This window comes from Oncorhynchus mykiss, chromosome 10 (assembly GCF_057628025.1).
Source record: "Oncorhynchus mykiss isolate SJ-2025 chromosome 10, ASM5762802v1, whole genome shotgun sequence".
Taxonomy (NCBI): Eukaryota; Metazoa; Chordata; class Actinopteri; order Salmoniformes; family Salmonidae; genus Oncorhynchus; species Oncorhynchus mykiss.
This window is the reverse complement of record NC_143031.1, coordinates 52,678,352-52,699,504: the sequence shown is the minus strand read 5'-3', so window position 1 is coordinate 52,699,504 and position 21,153 is coordinate 52,678,352. Positions and strand designations below refer to the sequence as shown.

The window sequence follows — 21,153 nt, the reverse complement described above, 5'->3', positions numbered from 1 at the left end:
CCTGAGTCTTCTTGGGTATGACGCTAAAAGCTTGGCACACCTGTATTTAGGGAGTTTCTCCCATTCTTCTCTGCAGATCCTCTCAAGTTCTGTCAGGTTGGATGGGGAGCATTGCTGCACAGCTATTTTCAGGTCTCTCCAGAGATGTTTTGTCGGGATCAAGTCCAGGCTCTGGCTGGGCCACTGAAGGACATTCAGAGATTTGTCCCGAAGCCACTTCTGCGTTGTCTTGGCTGTGTGCTTAGGGTCATTGTCCTGTTGGAAGGCTAACCTTCGCCCCAGTCTGAGGTCCTGAGTGCTCTGGAGCAAGTTTTCATCAAGGATCTCTCTGTACTTTGCGCCGTTCATCTTTCCCTCGATCCTGACTTGTCTCCCAGTCCCTGCCACTGAAAAATATCCCCACAGCATGATGCTGCCTCAACCATGCTTCACCGTAAGGATGGTGCAAAGTTTCCTCCAGACGTTTGGCATTCAAGCCAAATAGTTCAATCTTGGTTTCATCAGACCAGAGAATATTGGGCATCATGTGCCTTTTTCTGAGGAGTGGCTTCCATCTGGCCAATATCATAAATGCCTGATTTGGTTGAGTGCTGCAGAGATGGTTGTCCTACGGGAAGGTTCTCCCATCTCCACAGAGGAACTCTGGAGCTCTGTCAGAGGGACCATCGGGTTCTTGGTCACCTCCCTGACCAAGGCCCTTCTCCTCCGTTGCTCAGTTTGGCCGGGCGGCCAGCTCTAGGAATAGTCTTGGTTGGTTCCAAACTTCTTCTATTTAAGAATGATGGAGGCTACTGTTCTTGGGGACCTTCAATACTGCAGAAATGTTTTGGTACCCTTTCCCAGATCTGTGCCTCGACACAATCCCGTCTCCGAGCTCTACTGACAATTCCTTCGACCTCATGGCTTGGCTTTTTCTCTGACATGCACTATCGACTGTGGGACCATATAAAGACGTGCCTTTCCAAACCATGTCCAGTCAATTGAATTTTCCACAGGTGGACTCCAATCAAGTTGTAGAAACATCTCAAGGATGATCAATAGAAACTGGATGCACCTGAGCTCAATTTCGAGTCTCATAGCAAAAGGTCTGAATACTTATGTAAATAAGGTATTTCTGTTTTTTATATATTTAATACATTTGCAAAAATGTTTAAACGGTTTTCACTTTGTTATTATGGGGTATTGTGTTTTGATTAATGAGGGATTTTTATTTATTTAATCCACTTCAGAATAAGGCTGTAACGTAATAAAATGTGGAAAAAGGGAATGGGTCTGAATACTTTCCGAATGCACTGTACATTTCCCTGCCACCAATAACAATAATTCTGGGTAATTAATTGCTGTCTGTGAGTGGAAGTTGTTTATAAAGTTAATTTATTTACAATTCACCCCCAGATTTAGTAATGTAGTATACTCCACGCACATTACAGACATAGGAGGGAGAAAGGCCCATAACCCAGTAGAAGGGGTAGAGGGAATGTTTGTGTTTTATTTGTGGCAAAACCAGCATGACGCACCACAGAACTGAACCAAACCCAGGACAGCAGGAACCAATTACGGCGTCCTAGGCAACATGTCCAAGAGAAACAGGAGTCTACAATTTCCATCTCTGAGGGAAAAAATGTGAAAATCTCCACTGCTGCGTTAACTATATTTTCCGTACTGTCGTTCTCTCCAAGGCTGTCTAAATTTAAGAGCACACCGTTTCTCATTCACATATGTCACAAAGTTACTTTGTTAACCATTCCAAAATTGTTTTCATAATCTTTTGGGGTTATTCTGGTTGTGTTGTGGTCATGGTTTAGTCTCAGGAGCCGCCTGGTCTCGCGACCTTACATTAATGGTTCGCAACACGGATATCGAACCATTAATGTAAGCTTGCGGCATCAGGCGGCTCGCGAGGCTAGTTATGGTTGGTGTGTTTTGTAAATTATGTTTCCTTTCCCGATATTACCATATACATTCCTTCCTAAATTAGATATTACAAAGAGGGATGGAGAACTCTCCTGACAGAAGGAGAGAGAATCTGTCAAACAGCTCAAATTAACCCAGATTATGCCAAACGAGGTGCACATTGCTATATTGTTATAGTCATTAGGAGAAACCCATGACTATATGACTCTGGAACCCTGTGACGGCACAAATCAAACTGTCTTATCTGAGTGTGTCAATGTGTTGTCTCATCCTCAGTTAAATGTCTCTCTCTCTCTCTCTCTCTCTCTGGTCCAGGGGTCCGAACAAGTGGGCTACCGCTCCGCTAGAGAATAAATAACAGCCTTGTGTTAGCTCAGAGAGGGAGCGGGAGAGAGAAGGTAGAGAGAGAGCGAGCAAGAAAAGGAGTAGAAAGAAAGGGTGGGTGGATGCAAATGGTAAAAAAAAGAAAAGAGAGATGGGGAGGGAAAGAGTGGTTGTAAGAAAAGGGAGGGATAGAGGGTGGGAGCAGGGAGGGAGAGATATGTAAAGAGGCTGGCTGTCTCTTTCCCATCCTCTGTCTGACAGTCTGTACAATGTGTTAATCTCTAACCACTTTTAGAATGTGTAAACTAAAGTGAACTCTTCACTGGAGAGACAGCATAACAAAAACAATCAGGATACGTCTTCCTAAGGATATCACCAGCTAGGACATTTCTCTTCTCTCTCTCTCATGCAATGTTGGAATCATGCCTTGTCTCTGAAAACTATTTGATTTGACCATTTCTATGACAAAACTCTTCTGAGACCAGGTAATTATATTTTCATTCTATTTGCTGTGTTTGTGTAAGGAGGTATTAAATGCACACTGAATGTACAGCACATTAGGAACACCTTCTTAATATTGTATTGCACCCCCTTTTGCCCTCAGAACAGCCTCCATTCGTTAGGGCATGGACTTTTCAAGGTGTCGAAAGCATTCCTCAGTGATGCTGGCCCATGTTGACTCCAATGCTTCCCACAGTTGTGTCAAGTTGGCTGGATGACCTTTGGGTGGTGGACCATTCTTGATAGACACGGGAAACTGTCAAGCGTGAAAAACCCATTAGCGTTGCAGTTCTTGACACACTCAAACTGATGCGCATGCACCTACTACCATACCCTGTTCAAAGGCACTTGCATCCTTTGTCTTGCCCATTCACCCTCTGAATGGCACACACACATTCCATATCTCAATTGCCTCAATCCTTATTTTGCCTGTCACCTCCCCTACATCTACACTGATTGAAGTGGATTTAACAGGTGACACCAATAAGGGATCATCGCTTTCACCTGGTCAGTCTATGTAATGGAAAGAACAGGTGTCCTAATGTTTTGTACACTCCGTGCAACCTGTCTTTCAGTGCTTGTAAGCATCAAAAGGGTATTTTTCCCCTTAGTTTGCTATCTTACAGCAGAATGAGTTTATGAGTGAGATTGAGATTGAGGGGAAAAAATTAGGAAAAATGTAAAGAGAGAAAGTGTCGGGAAATGGAAAAACTTAGGAGGGAAATGTCATATTTACTCATCACTGGATACAAGCAGTAGATCATGCATACTTTTGGTTAGTCACACATAGAGGAAAGGGTAGAAATGGCGATACTAGACAGCACGCTATACTAATATTGCAGTGTGTAATGCAGAGGGAGCAGAGCTGGGATAGAGTGGTGGCTTTGTCTTACCTCAAGCAGAAGGATAATGGATCTATTGTACCAGTGTGTGTCAGGGGTCCTAGTCTCACATGGCCCACTTATTCCTGCACTGTGTGTGTGTGTGTGCTGACCATCACAGTAGGAGTAGACCACAGAGCTCCACCAATTGAGCGCTCATATTTATAATTGTGGAAGATCAACCAGGAATGTCTGGTGGCATTGACATTTCTGAAACTCTGAATGCTCAGATCAGATGTATGGTGCGATTATAGTATGGGTGCCATGTTTGTGCTAGTCCAAGTTACACATGTGCACTATAATAGCCAAGAAACACAGCTGTTGAACTCTCATGGCCGGATATTGGTGGAGGACTAGAGAGCACAGGTGTGTGTGTGTGTGCGTGCCTCCGTGTATGTGTAAGTAAGCCAATGTGATTCTGGGCCAAACCCAGCAGGCTCAGTGAATGGAGGCTTTCATGTGTGGGAGATCAAGCTGCTTCATTGGCACTTCGGTAATTTGCTGCAGCTTTAAATTCTTGAATAAATTGTTTCTCAGACTGCAGTAGAAGAGTGCACATTTGAGTGTGTAGTGAGTGTGCAATGTTATTTTAGTAAAATGCTGAAAAATAAGAACTTGTCTTTCTGAACTGCTGTGCTCCCACCATTGGGACAGAATCACTACGTGTGGATTAGAAGCCATATGTATTGTAAAAAGTTGAAGTGTGTGTTTGTTCATTTTTTTGTGTGTGTGTTCATGAATTCCACCAGAGAGAAACAGCATAAGAGAAAGAGAGATGAGGGCTGGAGTCACTGTTGGAAACATTACACCTACTTTACCCGGGTGAATGTGATGTGATGTGTCTTGTTTTGTGAGAGCTATTTTGCATGTAGTAGTAGATCATTGAACTTGGGTATAAATTGGCAGAGTGTAAAGACATCTAGCGAGTTCGTAAGATGATGTTGCCTATTCAGTGATGGTACAGTGGTTGCGATGGTGAAATTTAAACAAATACATTTTCACACATTTTTTCCACTTCTCACAACTTCTTGTTTATTCACTGAATAGAAACTTGCCTGAAGCTAATTGAATTGAAGCAGCTGGATTATGGGTTTCAGTGGCGAAGCAGGAGAACTGTAGTCATCTGAATGTGCTCCAGTTTAGGTGGAAATAACAACTGCTCTTGGCCAAGTCTGTCTCCATTTAGTACTCACTAAGTCACTGCTCACCGCTGTCTAGAAATATAACCAGGTGTGCAATCCTTATAGTAGCTGTGTTGGGTTGGGAATATAAAATACACTGAGTATACAAAACATTAAGAACACATGCTCTTTCCATGACAGACTGATCAGGTGAATGATCCCATATTGATGTCAATTCATAAATCCACTTCAAATGGTGTAGATGAAGTGGAGGAGACAAGTTAAAGAAGGATTTTAAGTCTTGAGACAATTGAGAAATGTATGTGTGTCATTCAGAGGGTGAATGGGCAACTCATTATTAGGAAGGTGTTCCTAATGTTTGGTATACTCGGTGTACAGCATATTTTTTTATTGATTCTAAATGGTTTTCTTTTTATTGTTTCTCAATGGCTATCTGGAGACAGCTGAGTTAATGTTCATGAATGTGTTCCCTGTTTACGCTTGATCCAACCACAACTCCCATCCCACCTGTGTTCCCCGGACCCCTACCTTCCCAGACTCAGTGAGAGTGTGCATGCTTAAGTGCTTTAATGCTGGCTCTATTCACAGTATGCCTCATAATCTCCAAAGTGAAAAGAGCTCTCACTGCCAAAGGAAAGTGACTGGAACATGTGGAGCCCTCTGAATCTGTGGATAGGAAAAGCGAAGCGTGACAACATAATACACAACGAAACATTTGGAACCCAAAAATGTGCAACAGTAGAATAATGTGTTCCCAATGTTCTACCATCCCATTTCCCCCTGTCCAAGCCTTCCTTTGAACAAACACACATTCCATCATGCGCCATTGCCAGGGAGGCAACTGGCCTTCTCACATACTTGCACATAAACATGGACACACACACACACACACACACACACACACTGGCCGAGAAGAACATGTTGTGTTGCCAGAGAAAGACTGACTCATCCCCAGTATAAGTGTAGCTTCCAGACCCGAGGCTATGAGGCTATGGTATTCAGACACACTGGCACACCATGCAGTGGGGCAACCATACTTTTTCACGGAAGCAGACCTGGGTTCAAATTCTATTTGAAATCGTTCAAATACTTTGAGCGTTTTCTCTAGCGGGTCTGGAATGCCTGCAGATGGTCTGGGTTTACAGTTTTGGATCTCTTGTATTGGTCAACTAAGTCAGGCAAGCTCGAACAAGTGTTGGGAATTGTTTCAAATAGTGTTTGAACCCAGGTCTGAACTGAGGAGAAGTGTGGTCTATTGAGGACATGCTATCCTCTACTGATAATGTGCCCCAGACCCAGACTTTATGGTGAGCATTTGTGGTGGGAAAAGCTGGAATCTCAGAGACTGATCTTATACCCAACACTTTGAATTAAGATCCAGAGGTCTCCAAGGAGTCAGTAATAATAGATTGGAATTTTTGATTGGTAACTTTGAACTATAAAATATAGGGCTGGACTACTGCATTTGGGACTCAGCTAATTTCCTGCATTTCAACAACTTTTGCAACGTTGCAGAGAGGAAAAATGTGCAGTTTTATAATCCTATTTTGTTAAGAGGCTAAAAGAAGATTTTGCAGTTTAAAAGATAATGTCCTACTATTCTACACATACCATGAGGCTGACAGAAAAATGTGCAGTTTCAAGAATAATTTCCTGCAATTCTACACATTTTGCTATCATATGCTGTCTGGGGTAGGGCTGTGACGATTATGGAATTTTGGGTAACGATTAATTGTCATGCAAATGGCCTCGGTTATTGTCATATTTTACATTTTTGTTGAAAAACATTTTAAGATTGTAATGCATCATAATGCATATTTTGAAAATGAGCTATGACATACCTAATGAATAAAACACTGCTTCGGTGACACCCCTGTCTCCAAAACAAATGATGAATGAACACTTGGAACTTTTGGAAATTAAACCTTTCTTCCCAACCGCGCCGTTCTGCTCTTAAAATGATTACCAATTTCCCACTTCCTGGCTATTGGATAAACTACTGTATATCTACTTGAATATAACATTGAAGCCCCCCCTTCTCCTAAAATGAATGTATTAAGATGATTATGTAGATTTTTGGGGGGTTCACAGTTATTGTCCATAATTGCTGGTTAAATTATTTTATGATCTCCCGAGTGGCGCTGTGGTCTAAGGCACTGCATCGTAGTGCTAGAGGCGTCACTACAGATCCGGATTCGATCCCGTATCGCCGCCGGCCGCGACCGGGAGACCCATGAGGAGGCCCAGCATCGTCCAGGTTAAGGGAGGATTTGGCAGGCTGGGATCTCCTTGTCCCTTCGCTCTCTAGCGACTCCTTGTGGCGGCCGGGTGCATGTGCGCTGACTTCGGTCACCAGCTGTACGGTGTTTCCATCGACACATTGGAACGGCTGGTTTTCGGTTTAAGCAAGCAGTGTGTCAAGAAGTAGTGTGGCTTGGCGGGGTTGTGTTCCAGAGGATGTATGGCTGCCAACCTTCACCTCTCCCGAGTCCGTACGGGAGTTGCAGCGATGGGACAAGATTGTAACTACCAATTTGGATATCATGAAATTGTGGAGAAAAAGGGTTTAAAAGTACCAAACAAATAAAATGTAATAAAAATGCATTTGTAAAGTTATTTGACAATAATTGTGCTAGCCCTAATCTGAGGGAATGGGTCACATGCCCTGCATGCCCGTTCGGTAATCTGGCCCTGATAACATGTCTTTGAATTCTTCTTTTGGGACTTTGAACCTCTTATGAAAGTTCCGTATCAAATGAACATAGTACTCCTTCTACAGTACTTACAGTGGGGAGAACACGTATTTGATACACTGCCGATTTTGCAGGTTTTCCTACTTCCAAAGCATGTAGAGGTCTGTCATTTTTATCATAGGTACACTTCAACTGTGAGAGACGGAATCTAAAACAAAAATCCAGAAAATCATATTGTATGATTTTTAAGTAATAAATGTGCATTTTATTGCAAGACATAAGTATTTGATCACCTACCAACCAGTAAGAATTCCGGCTCTCACAGACCTGTTAGTTTTCCTTTAAGAAGCCCTCCTGTTCTCCACTCATTACCTGTATTAACTGCACCTGTTTGAACTCGTTACCTGTATAAAAGACAACCGTCCACACACTCAATCAAACACACTCCAACCTCTCCACAATGGCCAACACCAGAGAGATGTGGAAGGACATCAGGGCTAAAATTGTAGACCTGCACAAGGCTGGGATGGGCTACAGGACAATAGGCAAGCAGCTTAGTGAGAAGGCAACAACTGTTGGCGCAATTATTAGAAAATGGAAGAAGTTCAAGATGACGGTCAATCCCCCTCAGTCTGGGGCTCCGTGCAAGATCTCACCTCGTGGGGCATCAATGATCATGAGGAAGGTGAGGGATCAGCCCAGAACTACACGGCAGGACCTGGTCAATGACCTGAAGAGAGCTGGGACCACAGTCTCAAAGAATACCATTAGTAACACATTACGCCGTCATGGATTAAAATCCTGCAGCGCACGCAAGGTCCCCCTGCTCAAGCCAGCGCATGTCCAGGCCTGGCTGAAGTTTGCACTGTCTGAAGTCTGTACGGACGAGTGGGCCAAAATCCCTGCTGCAGTGTGTGCAAACCTGGTCAAGAACTACAGGAAACGTATGATCTCTGTAATTGCAAACAAAGGTTTCTGTACCAAATATTAAGTTATGCTTTTCTGATGTATCAAATACTTATGTCATGCAATAAAATGCAAATGAATCAAATTAATACAATGTGATTTTCTGGATTTTTGTCTCTCACAGTTGAAGTGTACCTATGAAAAACAATTACAGACCTCTCATGCTTTGTAAGTAGGAAAACCTGCAAAATCGGCAGTGTATCAACTACTGGTTCTCCCCACTGTATCTATCTCTAAGTTCCACCTCTTTAATAGCTAAGCTGTACTCCCACTATTTAACATACTAGACATATCTATAAAAATCCCCATAGATGTTAATTGCAGACTGAAGGTGGATGTTTAGTGAAAGGTTTCTCGAGGTCCAGCTGGAGCATCCACTTCACCATTCCCAAGAGACTTCCATGTCCCTGGGTTGGCTCACAGGAAACAGCCCTGCTCTCTAGGCCGGATCCTGGAGGAATCCATTCCATCTGGTTACTTGGTTGTCTGCCTTTATTTGTTTATGTTTTTATGATCCATCATCTGTACTCCATTTGTTACATCACTCCTTTGGGCTTGACCATGGGAAAAGACATGAGAGATCAGAGATAGTGGACTCTCTCTCTCTCTGATTGTTCCTGAGGGACATCACAACAACAGGCTCATACATTCTCTCACATCCTATGGAAAGATAGTTGTATCTCTATACGCATGTCATTATCAAAGCTACAATGATCATCTATGTCATATAAAACAATTCCCAAATGGTCCTGAAAATTCGCAAATATTACCACATTTCCAGTTTGGACCCCCCCCCCCCCCCTTTGTTTTGCCAACAATACAGAGACCAACAGCCTGGTGGAATTCCACTTATGACTCAAGGTCTTTTCCCTCTTTTCTGTCTCCTCCTCTTCCTGCGCCTACGCTACTACTCCACGTATTTCCACTGTGGGTCCCCGACCTCCTGTGACTGTCAATGTCTGCTTTTATAAAAACACTGGAAACACTGAATGTTCAGTGTTATTAGTGGTTCGTATCCATAGCAAAGCAGAGTTGGGCTGTTGGGCTCTCCAGCTGGGCTCATCTGTCCTGCCTCAACTCTCCCCGATCAATGGTAGGACTGTCTGGATGAGGAACAGATTGGGTTAGGTCAAGTTCACTCTCTCTCTCTCTCTCTCTCTCCTTTAGACTTGACCTCATGGCTATTTGTTCTGTGTGTGTTTAGACCACAGATGTTGGCGCTGAACTTTAAATTACACCCGAGGGTTACTCAGGGTGTCTGAGTAGGAAGTTTAGGGAAGTCCTGGGAGGTACAACCTTTGACCTGACGGCATATCTACTTCGGAGGACACCTGATGTTGTTGCCCCCCAGTCATTAATGACGAGGGTGTAACGTTGCACCCTGGGGCCCCCTAGAGTTCAGCTTAGTGAGTGACTGAAGTGAACGAGAGGTTAGACGTAAACAACCATGTGTCCGCTTCGCTGCTGCGACTGCTCTGTGGAATATATTACAGAAATTACACAAACTTTACTGCAACTTGTCTTCCCTACGAGTGGAGATGGTGAGTGATTGTCTGCTATACCCGCTGAAGTTTTTGACATGTTAACAGTATTGGCCTTTTATACATCGGGGATCATTGATATAACTCAGCAGTCAATTCATTTAAATCCTGTACATGTTCTATTACAGCACCACTCCATACATGTGCTTTTTAGATGTGCAGTATCCAAGTTTTTCTCCGTTTTCCAATGTCCCCTTGTCTCTCTCTTTCTTAATTTCATTTCTCTTTACTGTGAAAGGTTGAGCAGGGATCAGCCCAGAGCAGAGCCCAGACTGTGTGGCTGGCTAGGTCTATTTCTAGCAGCCCGTGGCATAATTGCCCCCGTAATCACACGTTACAGAGGAAGGCCCAGCGTTTACAAGCATGAGACATCTCTCCCACATGGGTGTGTGCACTGTATGAGATCAGAGTGGCCTGTGCTGTGTAGGAGTGTGTGTGTTTCTGTGTCTGTGTGTATGAGACTATCTGTGTGACACATTACACTGTCCAATGCTCCCTGTCCCTCTGTGTCTGAGTTCTTCAGTCCATTCCTCTGTGTGGATGGGTCTGTTGACTACTGTTGCTGTGTTGTGTGCTGGGTGGTAAGGCAGGGTAAGACAGGGTTAAGGAGCCAGTGGCCAGAGCCAGTGGTGAACAGGACAGGAGGATACTCTGTTCTCCATGCTATTGGCTCTCTGAGAATCCAACACTGGAGAGGATTGTCAGAGATGCCCATGTGGCATTACCCAGCTGCCTGGGCTGATATGACATCACAGAGAGACCGAGGGAGACACAGTGGGAGAAAAATGCTTTTAGCCTATTTTGCTTAATTACTCTAAAGTTCTATGGACAAGATTATAAGGGGGAAAGCAACAGGTAGTACCACTGTAATACTACAGTAATATCACCGGGGCGGCAGGTAGCCTAGTGGGTAGAGCCAGTAACTGAAAGGTTGCTAGATCGAATCCCTGAGCTGCCAAGGAAAAAACTGTTGTTCTGCCCCTGAACAAGGCCGTCATTGTAAATAAGAATTTGTTCTTAACTGAGTTCCCTAGTTAAATAAAGAAAAAAATTATGAAGTAAAGATAAAACAACTATTTTCATCAACTGAGCATAACCAAGGATTCTGTCATACTATCTCCAATAACTATCGTATTGTGAGAAATGATTCCTGAAATTCACACTAGCTCTGTCTTTTCTTGCAATCTCCCTGATAAAATGCAGAACATGCATGAGAGGGAGAGAAATAGACAGAGGCTTTAGAAAAGTTGTTGTCCTCAGATAGCATTTTTGAGGGGGAAGGAGAGAAGGTGTTTTAAGGTGTGTTCCTTATCTACTCTTTAGCCATAGAAACCATAAAACTGCCAGATAACCAGAACAAAGTAATCATCATTTATTGTTTGCTTTAGGAGTTGTTCCCCACAATGTGGATCTGTCTCTGTCTGTTAGTACTTTACTGCGTTCGTAAGTTAGTCTCACGCGATATCTCAGACAGCACTGGCTCGATTTAGACTAAACTTCGGTGAATGATGCGTCTTGGATAGAGATCCGCATTTACAAAATTACACTGACTGACTGGAAAAATGGTGGCGCTATATAACATCATTGAAAATGCTACATTTGAAAGGTCACACCCCTCACCCTATATAACCTAAAGTCATGCAATTCGTTACATAGGTCCCTCTCCTCACGCGGAACAAATTAGCCTCTTAATACAATATTTTACAGACTACAATCTAAAACATGGCTGCTATTGACCAATAAACATTTACGTGGGCAAGGTCTGGCACACAAGTGCTTATAAATCAGCCAATGATATTGGTATTGTAACAACATTTGGTACACATCAAACCTCCAAGACTCAATATTTTGAAGAACATTCATATTGATCACACGGTCGTGCTATAACAGGCACATGTTTATATCTCCTGATCTGTTCGATTGAGTGATGGAATTTGGCACACATGCTCAGGGATATGAATCTAGCTAACCCAGGTGATATCTCAGACACCATTAAACCAATTCTGATGAAATATGGGTGAATGATGCATCTTGCCATAGAGATCTGTCATTTACAAGATTACACTGATTGGCCCAAGGATGCTGCATCCTTCGTGGGGGACGACATGTTTACTGTTGCCTTGTTTAACTTTACCATAGGATATGGTTTAGGTTTCTAAAACAACATCCTAGATGGATGAAGTAGGTGGTAATGGAGGGTTATGCTAAATGTTTGTCTGCTTCCGTTTGTGGTTGAGACAGCTCACTGGATATGTTTGTAATGGGAGACAATTACTTAAATTCAAGTGTAGAGACTAGAGTGGAGTAGAGATGAGCAGGTGGAGTCTACATAGCAGTCCACACAGTCACTGCTGTGACATAGAGCATTTTATGTGTATGGTAGACTGGTAGCCATAAAAGGTTTAGAGTTAAAAACAGTGTGTGCAACATCAGCTATCAACTGATCATATCAACTGTCTTTCTGTAGATACAGTAGTTCCCTTTCAGTCAGTACTCTCGGTAAAACATAACTATGGGGAGTTGTACTCTCGCGACTTAGACTGAAAGTCCCGCCTTCCACAGGTGATAAGCCTGATATTTGGATCAATTCCATCAATTCTTCCGCTCTTCACCTCGATATGAGCAGGAATGATTCACACTACTAAAAACAAACATTCCGTGAGACTATCTGACTTTGCACCAACTAAACTGTCCCTTTGTGGAAGCGCGTGCTCACCCCCTGGACATTGTGTGCTGGAGTTTGTATTTGTTCTCTTAGTTTCCCAACCACAAACCAATGTATAATTTTTTTGATCGTTCGGCCTGGCTGTAGCAATGAGTAAGATGGCTAACGCGACTGAAACGATGAAGGCTAACAAGCCGGGTTTGGGTTGGCGACCATGCCCAAATGAATAAAAAGATACTCAAGTGTGTTGTCTTGTATGTCTCGGCTCGGTGCGTGCTCTGGCTGCTCTCGCTTGAATCAGTTTGTGTGAGAGACTAGGAGATGGTGCCAGTAACAGTGACTTGTCCGCAGCTGGCTCTGTTCCCCTAGTCCACGGCTCAGGTTCTCTTGACAAGCCTGTAACATTCTAGAGAGGGCTATGCTGGTAGGTGCCCTCGCTCAACCCAGCTCCTGTGCATTCTGTCTCCGGTTGTGGGAGGCTACTCGAAGAGAGAGGGCGGCCAGGTTCAGTGGGCACACACCCGCAACCTGTGTCTGCCTTGGACAAGCACCGCTTGCCTCTCTTCCCAGACTTGTTGATGAAGGGTCCGGTCCCACATTCATGATCCAGTCCTACGTAGACTTTCGAGACCAGGTTAGCTAAGCAAGCACTGTTATGCTCTTTGAGACTGCGGTCAACGAGACTAGGTAGCCTAGCTTAGACTAAAAAGTATACTGGTTTATGTCGGCTAACATGCCTGACTTACTAACTTTCCCACGATGTTATGGGAACCCCATTCCTATTTCCAAATCCTGGAGTTGGAGGGCATGGAGGAAGCGGTGCTTGCGTGCACCTCAGGTGAGGAAGCAGCCACAAGGGGCACGGGACTGAGCACAGGTCTGAGCGACTGGTGCGCCCCTCCACAAAAGCATTACTGTGACAACAGTGCCCCCATATTTGGTTACGGCCAAACAGGGTACTACGTCAGCCATTACTGGAGTCCTGTATGCTTGTAAGGGAGACGGCCTTTATTTAGGCTATACAGTCTCATGGAAGCACAACGTACTGTATGTTGGAAGCTTGTCCAAGTTTAATGCCCCTCATTGTTACCCCGTGTTCCATGGTGTTTACAGGGTCCAAGGGGTATATCAATCTCCCCTGGGTGAGAGTAATAAGTTGGGCAAATCATTCTCTATCCACAAGGAGGTACCCCTCCCCAATAGTTGGGTTATTACTGAGATTCATTGCTGATTCGTGCCTGTGGCTCATTAGTCCCTATGCGGTGTCTAGTGATACATGTAATGGGCTCTATAGGCAATTGGATGTTGGTAGCGGAGTCGAGGGAACGTGCAGGTTGGACATGACTCTGCTATTATTCCACACACAGTCTCTGTAGTTCATATGAACTCTGTAATGAGCTGTCTGTCTCCAGCTCAATACTTTTAATTCCTGGGAATTAGATTAAATTACAAATCTCCCCTATCTGTTACCACAGAAGCTGTCTGTCCCATTCCCAGCTAGGTTACTAGGCGCTTTGTCACCAGTACCTATGACTGGCCAGTAGGGTAACCTCCATGATAATGAAATTGTATGTGTGTGTGTGTTCAGCACTGGGCACTGCCAATCGGGGTACATCACAGATCGTAGGAGCCCTTGTACCCAGAGTGGACCGGGGCTTTAGGCAAACCTTGGCACATAAACAAAACATTTTCAACCCCAAGTTCCAAAGTGTTCATGGGTGTCAAAAGGGTTGTGAGTTCAATGAAAGGTGTCCCTTCTCCACATTCAGACAGACGGTTGTCAAGAGTGGTGGGAATTGAAAAAATAATCACTCTCCCTGTCCACAAGGTGGCATCTTGCCCCTTCAGATGGCACTTCACGCGAGGCTCACTGTCTGCCACGACCAATGTGTTGCACTGGATCATGGAACTTTGACTGTTTCCAAGTTCTCAGCGCCCGTTTTGGGGGAGGAAATATCCTCCCTTCTCCAGAAGCAGGCAATCCGAGTGGTTCCTATGTCGGAGATCCAGGACGGCTGGTATAGTCAGTGTTTTCTGGTTCTGAAAAGGGACTTTGTGTCCCATTCTAGACCTTTGTGCCTTCAACAGGCACTTCAGAGTCGACAAATTCAGAATGCTCACAAGCCACCAGCTAATACAGCCGATTGCTACAGCCATGCTAATGTCCCGTATTCAGTCTCTAGGGAGGGGGGGGGGGGGTATGTCAGTGTGTCAGTGGTGGCGTACATCAACCAACAGGAGGAGACTAGGTCTCTCCCCTTCCTTACCTTGTCTCTCTCCCTATTGCTGGGGAGCAGTGCACACATGCTCTCGCTTCAGGCGACGCATGTCCCCAGTTGCCTCAACTTGGTGGTGGATCTGCTAACCAACTTATAGTTGATTTACGTGGCTCCCCGTTGACCCAAGCAGCTTTGTTTCGCCTGTTGGGCTGGGTCCCGTGGCAACTGCTGTTGCGCAGGGACCTGTTGTCCCAGGAGCACGGGCAGTTTTGACATGCAAAGCCAGAGATTTGGTTCCTGTTGGTCTGGCCCCTGAGAATGCCCCTGTCTGATGGCTAGATGTTTACCTCTGAACATGATTGCTACTATTCAGTCCGTCTCTGGCGACTCTTAAGGTGACTTTGCTTCCGAATGCGGCCTTCGCCCTGAAAAGTCTTTGGCGTTGAGCTATACCCTTTGAGCCTTCTCCTTTTGCTTCTGAAGAGCAACATAGGCTGCATGCCCTGTGTCCAATACGAGCTTTGCATAAGTACATTGAGCAGACCCAAGATATTAGTTTATGTGACCAGCTTTTTGTCTGTTTTGCTTATCCAGCTTGCGGCAGGGCGAGCTGGATTAGTTGAGTTTTTTCTTAAGTTTTTCAGTCAAAGTGGGTGACATTGCAACTCCCCATAGTTGTGTTGTACCTTGTTTCCCTCCTTCAGGGAACAATATTTATGACTATTTAAGTTTTGTTTGGTCTCAGATCAACTCAGAGGTATGGAATGTTGGTGAGACTAAAAGTGAGTGAGTGAATGGTTGGAGGATTCTTGAGCTAGAGCAGACCAGACAGACATGACTCTTCAGCGTTGACTATTGTTTGTATTTGTGTGTCTACAACGTCTATGGTTTGTGTATACTGCAGTAGACATGTCTGATCCTCAGAGGCTTTTCCTCTTCACTGAGGTGAGAACGTGTCCACAGCTGGGCCTTATCTACAGTATCTCTGTGTGTGTGTGTGTGTGTGTGTGTGTGTCTGTGTGTGTGTGTGTGTTGTGCGAGGCTGAGTCAAAGACAGTGACCCATGGTGAGGGGAAGCAGCCAGGGTAAATATATAATTTTTCACATTTACATTTTAGTCATTTAGCAGACGCTCTTATCCAGAGTGACTTACAGTTAGTGCATTCATCTTAAGATAGCTAAGTTGGACAACCACATATCACAGGCATCACAAAGTCATTTTTCCTCAATAACATAGATGTCAGTAGTCAGAGCTAGGAGGGGGGCGGGGGTCAAGTGCTGCATGTGCTGGGGTGCCAGGACAGAGAAGAACTTGGACTGGGCTGAGCGAGAGCTACCCTCCTGTTGGGGTGGCAGGGCCAAGAGACCTAAGGTGGCAGAACAGAACGGAGTGCTCGGGTTGGGGTGTAGGGTTTGAGCATAGCCTGAAGGTAGGTAGGGGCAGTTCCTCATGCTGTTCCTTATGTAAGCACGATGGTCTTGTGGTGGATGCGAGCTTAGACTGGAAGCCAGTAGACATTTACGAAAGATGCATATGTGTTTAGTGAGTCCGCCAGGCCAGAGGCAGTAGGCGTGACCACGTGTTCTCTTGATAAATGTGTGAATTTGGCAATTTTCCTGTCCTGCTGAAATTGCCTTTCGCCATATGCCTGATAGACAGTATGTGGATCCCATATTTGTATTTATTATGGATCCCCATTAGTTGCTGCCAAAGCAGCAGCTACTCTTCCTGGGGTCCAGCAAAATTAAGGCAGTTTATACAATTTTAAAACATTACAATACATTCACAGATTTCACAACACAATGTGTGTCCTCAGGCCCCTACTTCACCACCACCACATACAGTGGGGCAAAAAAGTATTTAGTTAGCCACCAATTGTGCCACCAAATTCATAAATAATCCTACAATGTGATTTTCTTATTTTTTTTTCTCCATTTTGTCTGTCATAGTTGAAGTGTACCTATGATGAAAATTACAGACCTCTCTCATCTTTTTAAGTGGGAGAACTTGCACAATTGGTGGCTGACTAAATACTTTTTTGCCCCACTGCATCTACAGTATCCATGTGGATTTAGATCCACGTATGTTATCATGTGTGTGTGCCATATGGCACCATGTTCCCTTTTGACCAGAGCACTATAAAGGGAATAGGGTGACATTTTGGATGGCGCTAGCGTAATCTTCTACTGTTGTCCATGTAGGCAACGTTCATTAATATTGAACATCAAAAAAGCTGACAGCATATTTCCTACGTTAACAAATAATCAGCTGGACAAATATATACAGCTTCTGTCTTATGGTCAGGAGATGGCGATAGAGCCTATAGGATCCATTCATATCACTTAATAGACAGCCTACAAAGTTACAAATCAATGAGATTACTATATATTTTAGGATCTTAATTTCTCTAGTTGAACTGTTATCTGGGACAGCAGGGATCTCTAAGGAGAGCAGTGTTTCTATAATGAGTGTGTGTGTGTGTGTGTGTGTGTGTGTGTGTGTGTGTGTGTGTGTGTGTGTGTGTGTGTCTGTGTGTGTGTGTGTCTGTGTGTGTGTTACAACAGGATGTCTTCATGTGTGTCCTCTCCTCTGTGTGTGTTTCCGACAGGATCTTCATGTGCCAGTAGGTGTGATTGACAATCCAGACAACATGGACAGCCTGAAAAGGAACGTATTGGAACATAATGGACGACAGACTCACCAACACCAGGTCTTACAGGTGAGTCGTGTGTGTGTGCACGTGCCTTACAGGTAACTCAGGTGCCATGGGTGTGAGTCATTTTTCACATGCAGAAAGTAGTGCAGATCTATTCAACTTAGCTGTCATGAGAAATCAAAAGAAAAATATTGAAGAGTGACTGACCCATAAGGAACAATGTGTAAGGCACAGTAAAGTGTAGTTCAGTGTGGTAAAGCGTAGTAAAGGTCAGCAAACAATAAAACCAGCGCTTACAGCGAAGGTCAGGAGGTGGCCAGGGAGGAGAAATGGCTTAAATAAACGTCTGTGACATTATGAATTCTAGGAGAGAAATGTTGGTTAACTTTAGACAGACAGGAGAACCCGAAAGGTCTGGGCTCAAGAGGTGAAATCAGTGGTTACTGAATAAATCCAGGGGGAGCAAATGAAGGTATAGCAAAAGCATTTCATCATGTAAAATGTAACAAGTAAAGCTTCTAAAATTGCTTTATCAAGTACTTACAATAAAAGTAGTAGTGTCTGTGTAATTTACACACACACGCACACACGCACAGGAAATACTTACCTAGCTTGTTAAACTGCAGGTGAAAGGCTGAAACAGTGCCTTCTGGCAAATTGGCTGCTTGATCTGGGCAACACTAGTTTTATCTTCATACCTTCTTCAAAGAGCAGGGAAAATTGTAACTATTTAAAGACCGACTCCAAAGGCATGATGCCAAGACCTTAATTTAATGTAAGCAGTCCAAAGGTGAGTCATCTAGATGCCATAAAGCTACTCTGTTTTCTTTCTATGCATTATAGGCTACATATGGAGTACATAGACTTGGATCAAATGCAAGAAAACATGTCAAATAGGCCTACATTTGAAGTTATTAAATATGCTTTCATATGCCATGATTTAGTGTCCTGATAGTGTACTGTAAGACCAGTCCATATTTGACTGACACGCACGGACAGTCTTGTGCTTTTGTCTTCAAAGCTGAACAGATTGCCTGGAGGGGGTGGGGGGGGGGGGGTGGGGGGGGTTGAACCCACTTATCCTGTCTAGCTAAAGCCTCTTATTAATCCTGTAAGGGGAGCAGTGGGGTGTGGGCCGTGGGCAGACATAACACAGCTTAGATTGGGCAGACACACACAGACCAGTCTGCCCTATTGTTCCAGTAACGCTTCAAGGAGTAAAGAAGAAGGGGGATCACTGGGACTCTGCTCTCAGGAAGATCGCAATGTGGACATGGGTATGCAGTCACTGAAATGCAAAGATGAGGGAGTGCTAGGACTGAGCAATCATAAGTGGTGTATCCTCTAAAATAAGTCTCATCTAAAATTAATGTCTCAGGTCTCATGACAGTTTTCTTCTGTCTTGTTTGTGTCATTACCAGAGTACTCCATTGGACCTGATCGAGATGGGCAAGTCACTGAGGTTCCAAGCAGAGCACCCCCACCTGGTCAGTCTGGGTAGTGGCCGTCTCAGCACAGCCGTCACCCTGTTACCCCTGCAGGAAGGTAAGCACTTCTGCATCTCAGAAACATTAAAAGGGGTCTTCTATTCAGTGCTTTGTTCATGCAGACTGGTCTTGAAAAAATACCTTGTGCTGAAAGCTTGAAGAAATATTGATAAATAGAGAGAACTCCTAAATTGTTTGACAGTTACACCAAGAAATATTATGACCATAAGTGACAAAAGGTCCATTACAGGAAATGAGCTGACAAAATGTCCATTAAAACTATTAAACACATCATCCCAGACTGGTTTCCTAGAAGCATTCAAGTCTTTCCATAAGACGCTGATTGAGAATGATACCCGACACTCTTACACAGTAATGACCAAAGCTGGTACTTCTGAAGAGAAAAATCCCCTACTGATTTATTTATGGCAATATCCATCCATCCATGCACTCACTTATTCCCTGGCATAGAGCCAGCTGGTGGATGATATCATAGGCATCGGGGAGGAGGAAGAGGAAAGAGGGAGGGAGAGAAGGATGAAATAAAAGTGACGTGCTGTAGCTAAACAGTGGAGCCAGTGTATTCAGAGCCCTGCCATATCTAATCATCCTAAGAATGACAACTAGAGGACTTTGTGATACGGAGGGGATGGAGAAGCTGAAACTGAAAACAGGGATTCATTCTAAAGGTTTGAGATACACCATATAACACTGAGAGGGAAAAATAGGACCATAGCCTGACCTTGTCTTCACCCCCTGAAAAAAACACAGTTGAAGCACACTCTCTCTCTCTCTCTCTCTCTCTCGCTCTCTCTCTCTCTCTCTCTCTCTCGCTCTCTCTCTCTCTCTCTCTCTCTCTCGCTCTCTCTCTCTCTGCACACACTCCCCCTCTGCCCTTCTCACCCTCAGCATTGTAACTCTGCCAGTGCCAGTGTGTTAGTTCCTCCAACGTCTTGTTATTCCTTTATCCACATCTGTCCGTCTGGAGGGCCCAGACACCAAAACAAAAGGAGCAGTGCTGGGAGGCTGGAAGGAGGTGAAGTGGAATAGCCCACTGGACATGGAGATAGTGAATAGGAATCTAAGGCAGCCTGCTGGGGTATTCTCAGTGGTGTCTCTCCCCCATGTTCCAGGGCTATTTTAACAGTGTGGTGAGGCCAGGGGAAAGGCAAGGGGCTTGTTGGATGAAGAGAGGGAGGGGGCTTTTGGGGTAAAGTTTTTCACCCCCTTGGGCTGGTGGAGTAATGTGCTCCACTCCTTGTTTCTTGTCTTGTGTCCCAGACAGGCAGGCAGACAGGCAGGCAGACAGACAGACAGACAGACAGACAGACAGACAGACAGACAGACAGACAGACAGACAGACAGACAGACAGACAGACAGACAGACAGACAGACAGACAGACAGACAGACAGACAGACAGACAGACAGACAGACAGACAGACAGACAGACAGACAGACAGACAGACAGACAGACAGACAGACAGACAGACAGACAGACAGACAGACAGACAGACAGACAGACAGACAGACAGACAGACAGACAGACAGACAGACAGACAGACAGACAGACAGACAGACAGACAGACAGACAGACAGACAGACAGACAGACAGACAGACAGACAGACAGACAGACAGACAGACAGACAGACAGACAGACAGACAGACAGACAGACAGACAGACAGACAGACAGACAGACAGACAGACAGACAGACAGACAGACAGACAGACAGACAGACAGACAGACAGACAGACAGACAGACAGACAGACAGACAGACAGACAGACAGACAGACAGACAGACAGACAGACAGACAGACAGACAGACAGACAGACAGACAGACAGACAGACAGACAGACAGACAGACAGACAGACAGACAGACAGACAGACAGACAGACAGACAGACAGACAGACAGACAGACAGACAGACAGACAGACAGACAGACAGACAGACAGACAGACAGACAGACAGACAGACAGACAGACAGACAGACAGACAGACAGACAGACAGACAGACAGACAGACAGACAGACAGACAGACAGACAGACAGACAGACAGACAGACAGACAGACAGACAGACAGACAGACAGACAGACAGACAGACAGACAGACAGACAGACAGACAGACAGACAGACAGACAGACAGACAGACAGACAGAC

At 44.6% G+C, this 21,153-nt stretch overlaps 1 protein-coding gene across 33 annotated transcripts in view; it reads left to right on the top strand.

The window, feature by feature from the left end:
* Positions 1-21,153, top strand: part of phldb1a (pleckstrin homology-like domain, family B, member 1a) — an 85,182-nt gene that overhangs the window by 5,345 nt on the left and 58,684 nt on the right. For 18 of the 33 annotated variants that reach the window (XM_090187071.1, XM_090187066.1, XM_090187082.1 and 15 more), the window contains exons 2-3: positions 17,456-17,566; positions 18,925-19,048. In XM_090187071.1, the coding sequence (XP_090043197.1) occupies positions 17,456-17,566; positions 18,925-19,048 (235 nt within the window). Of the gene's footprint in view, positions 1-2,279; positions 2,724-9,440; positions 9,963-17,455; positions 17,567-18,641; positions 18,781-18,924; positions 19,049-21,153 lie in introns of those variants that run through there. The other 15 variants (XM_090187087.1, XM_090187085.1, XM_090187077.1 and 12 more) reach the window with 4 other exon arrangements.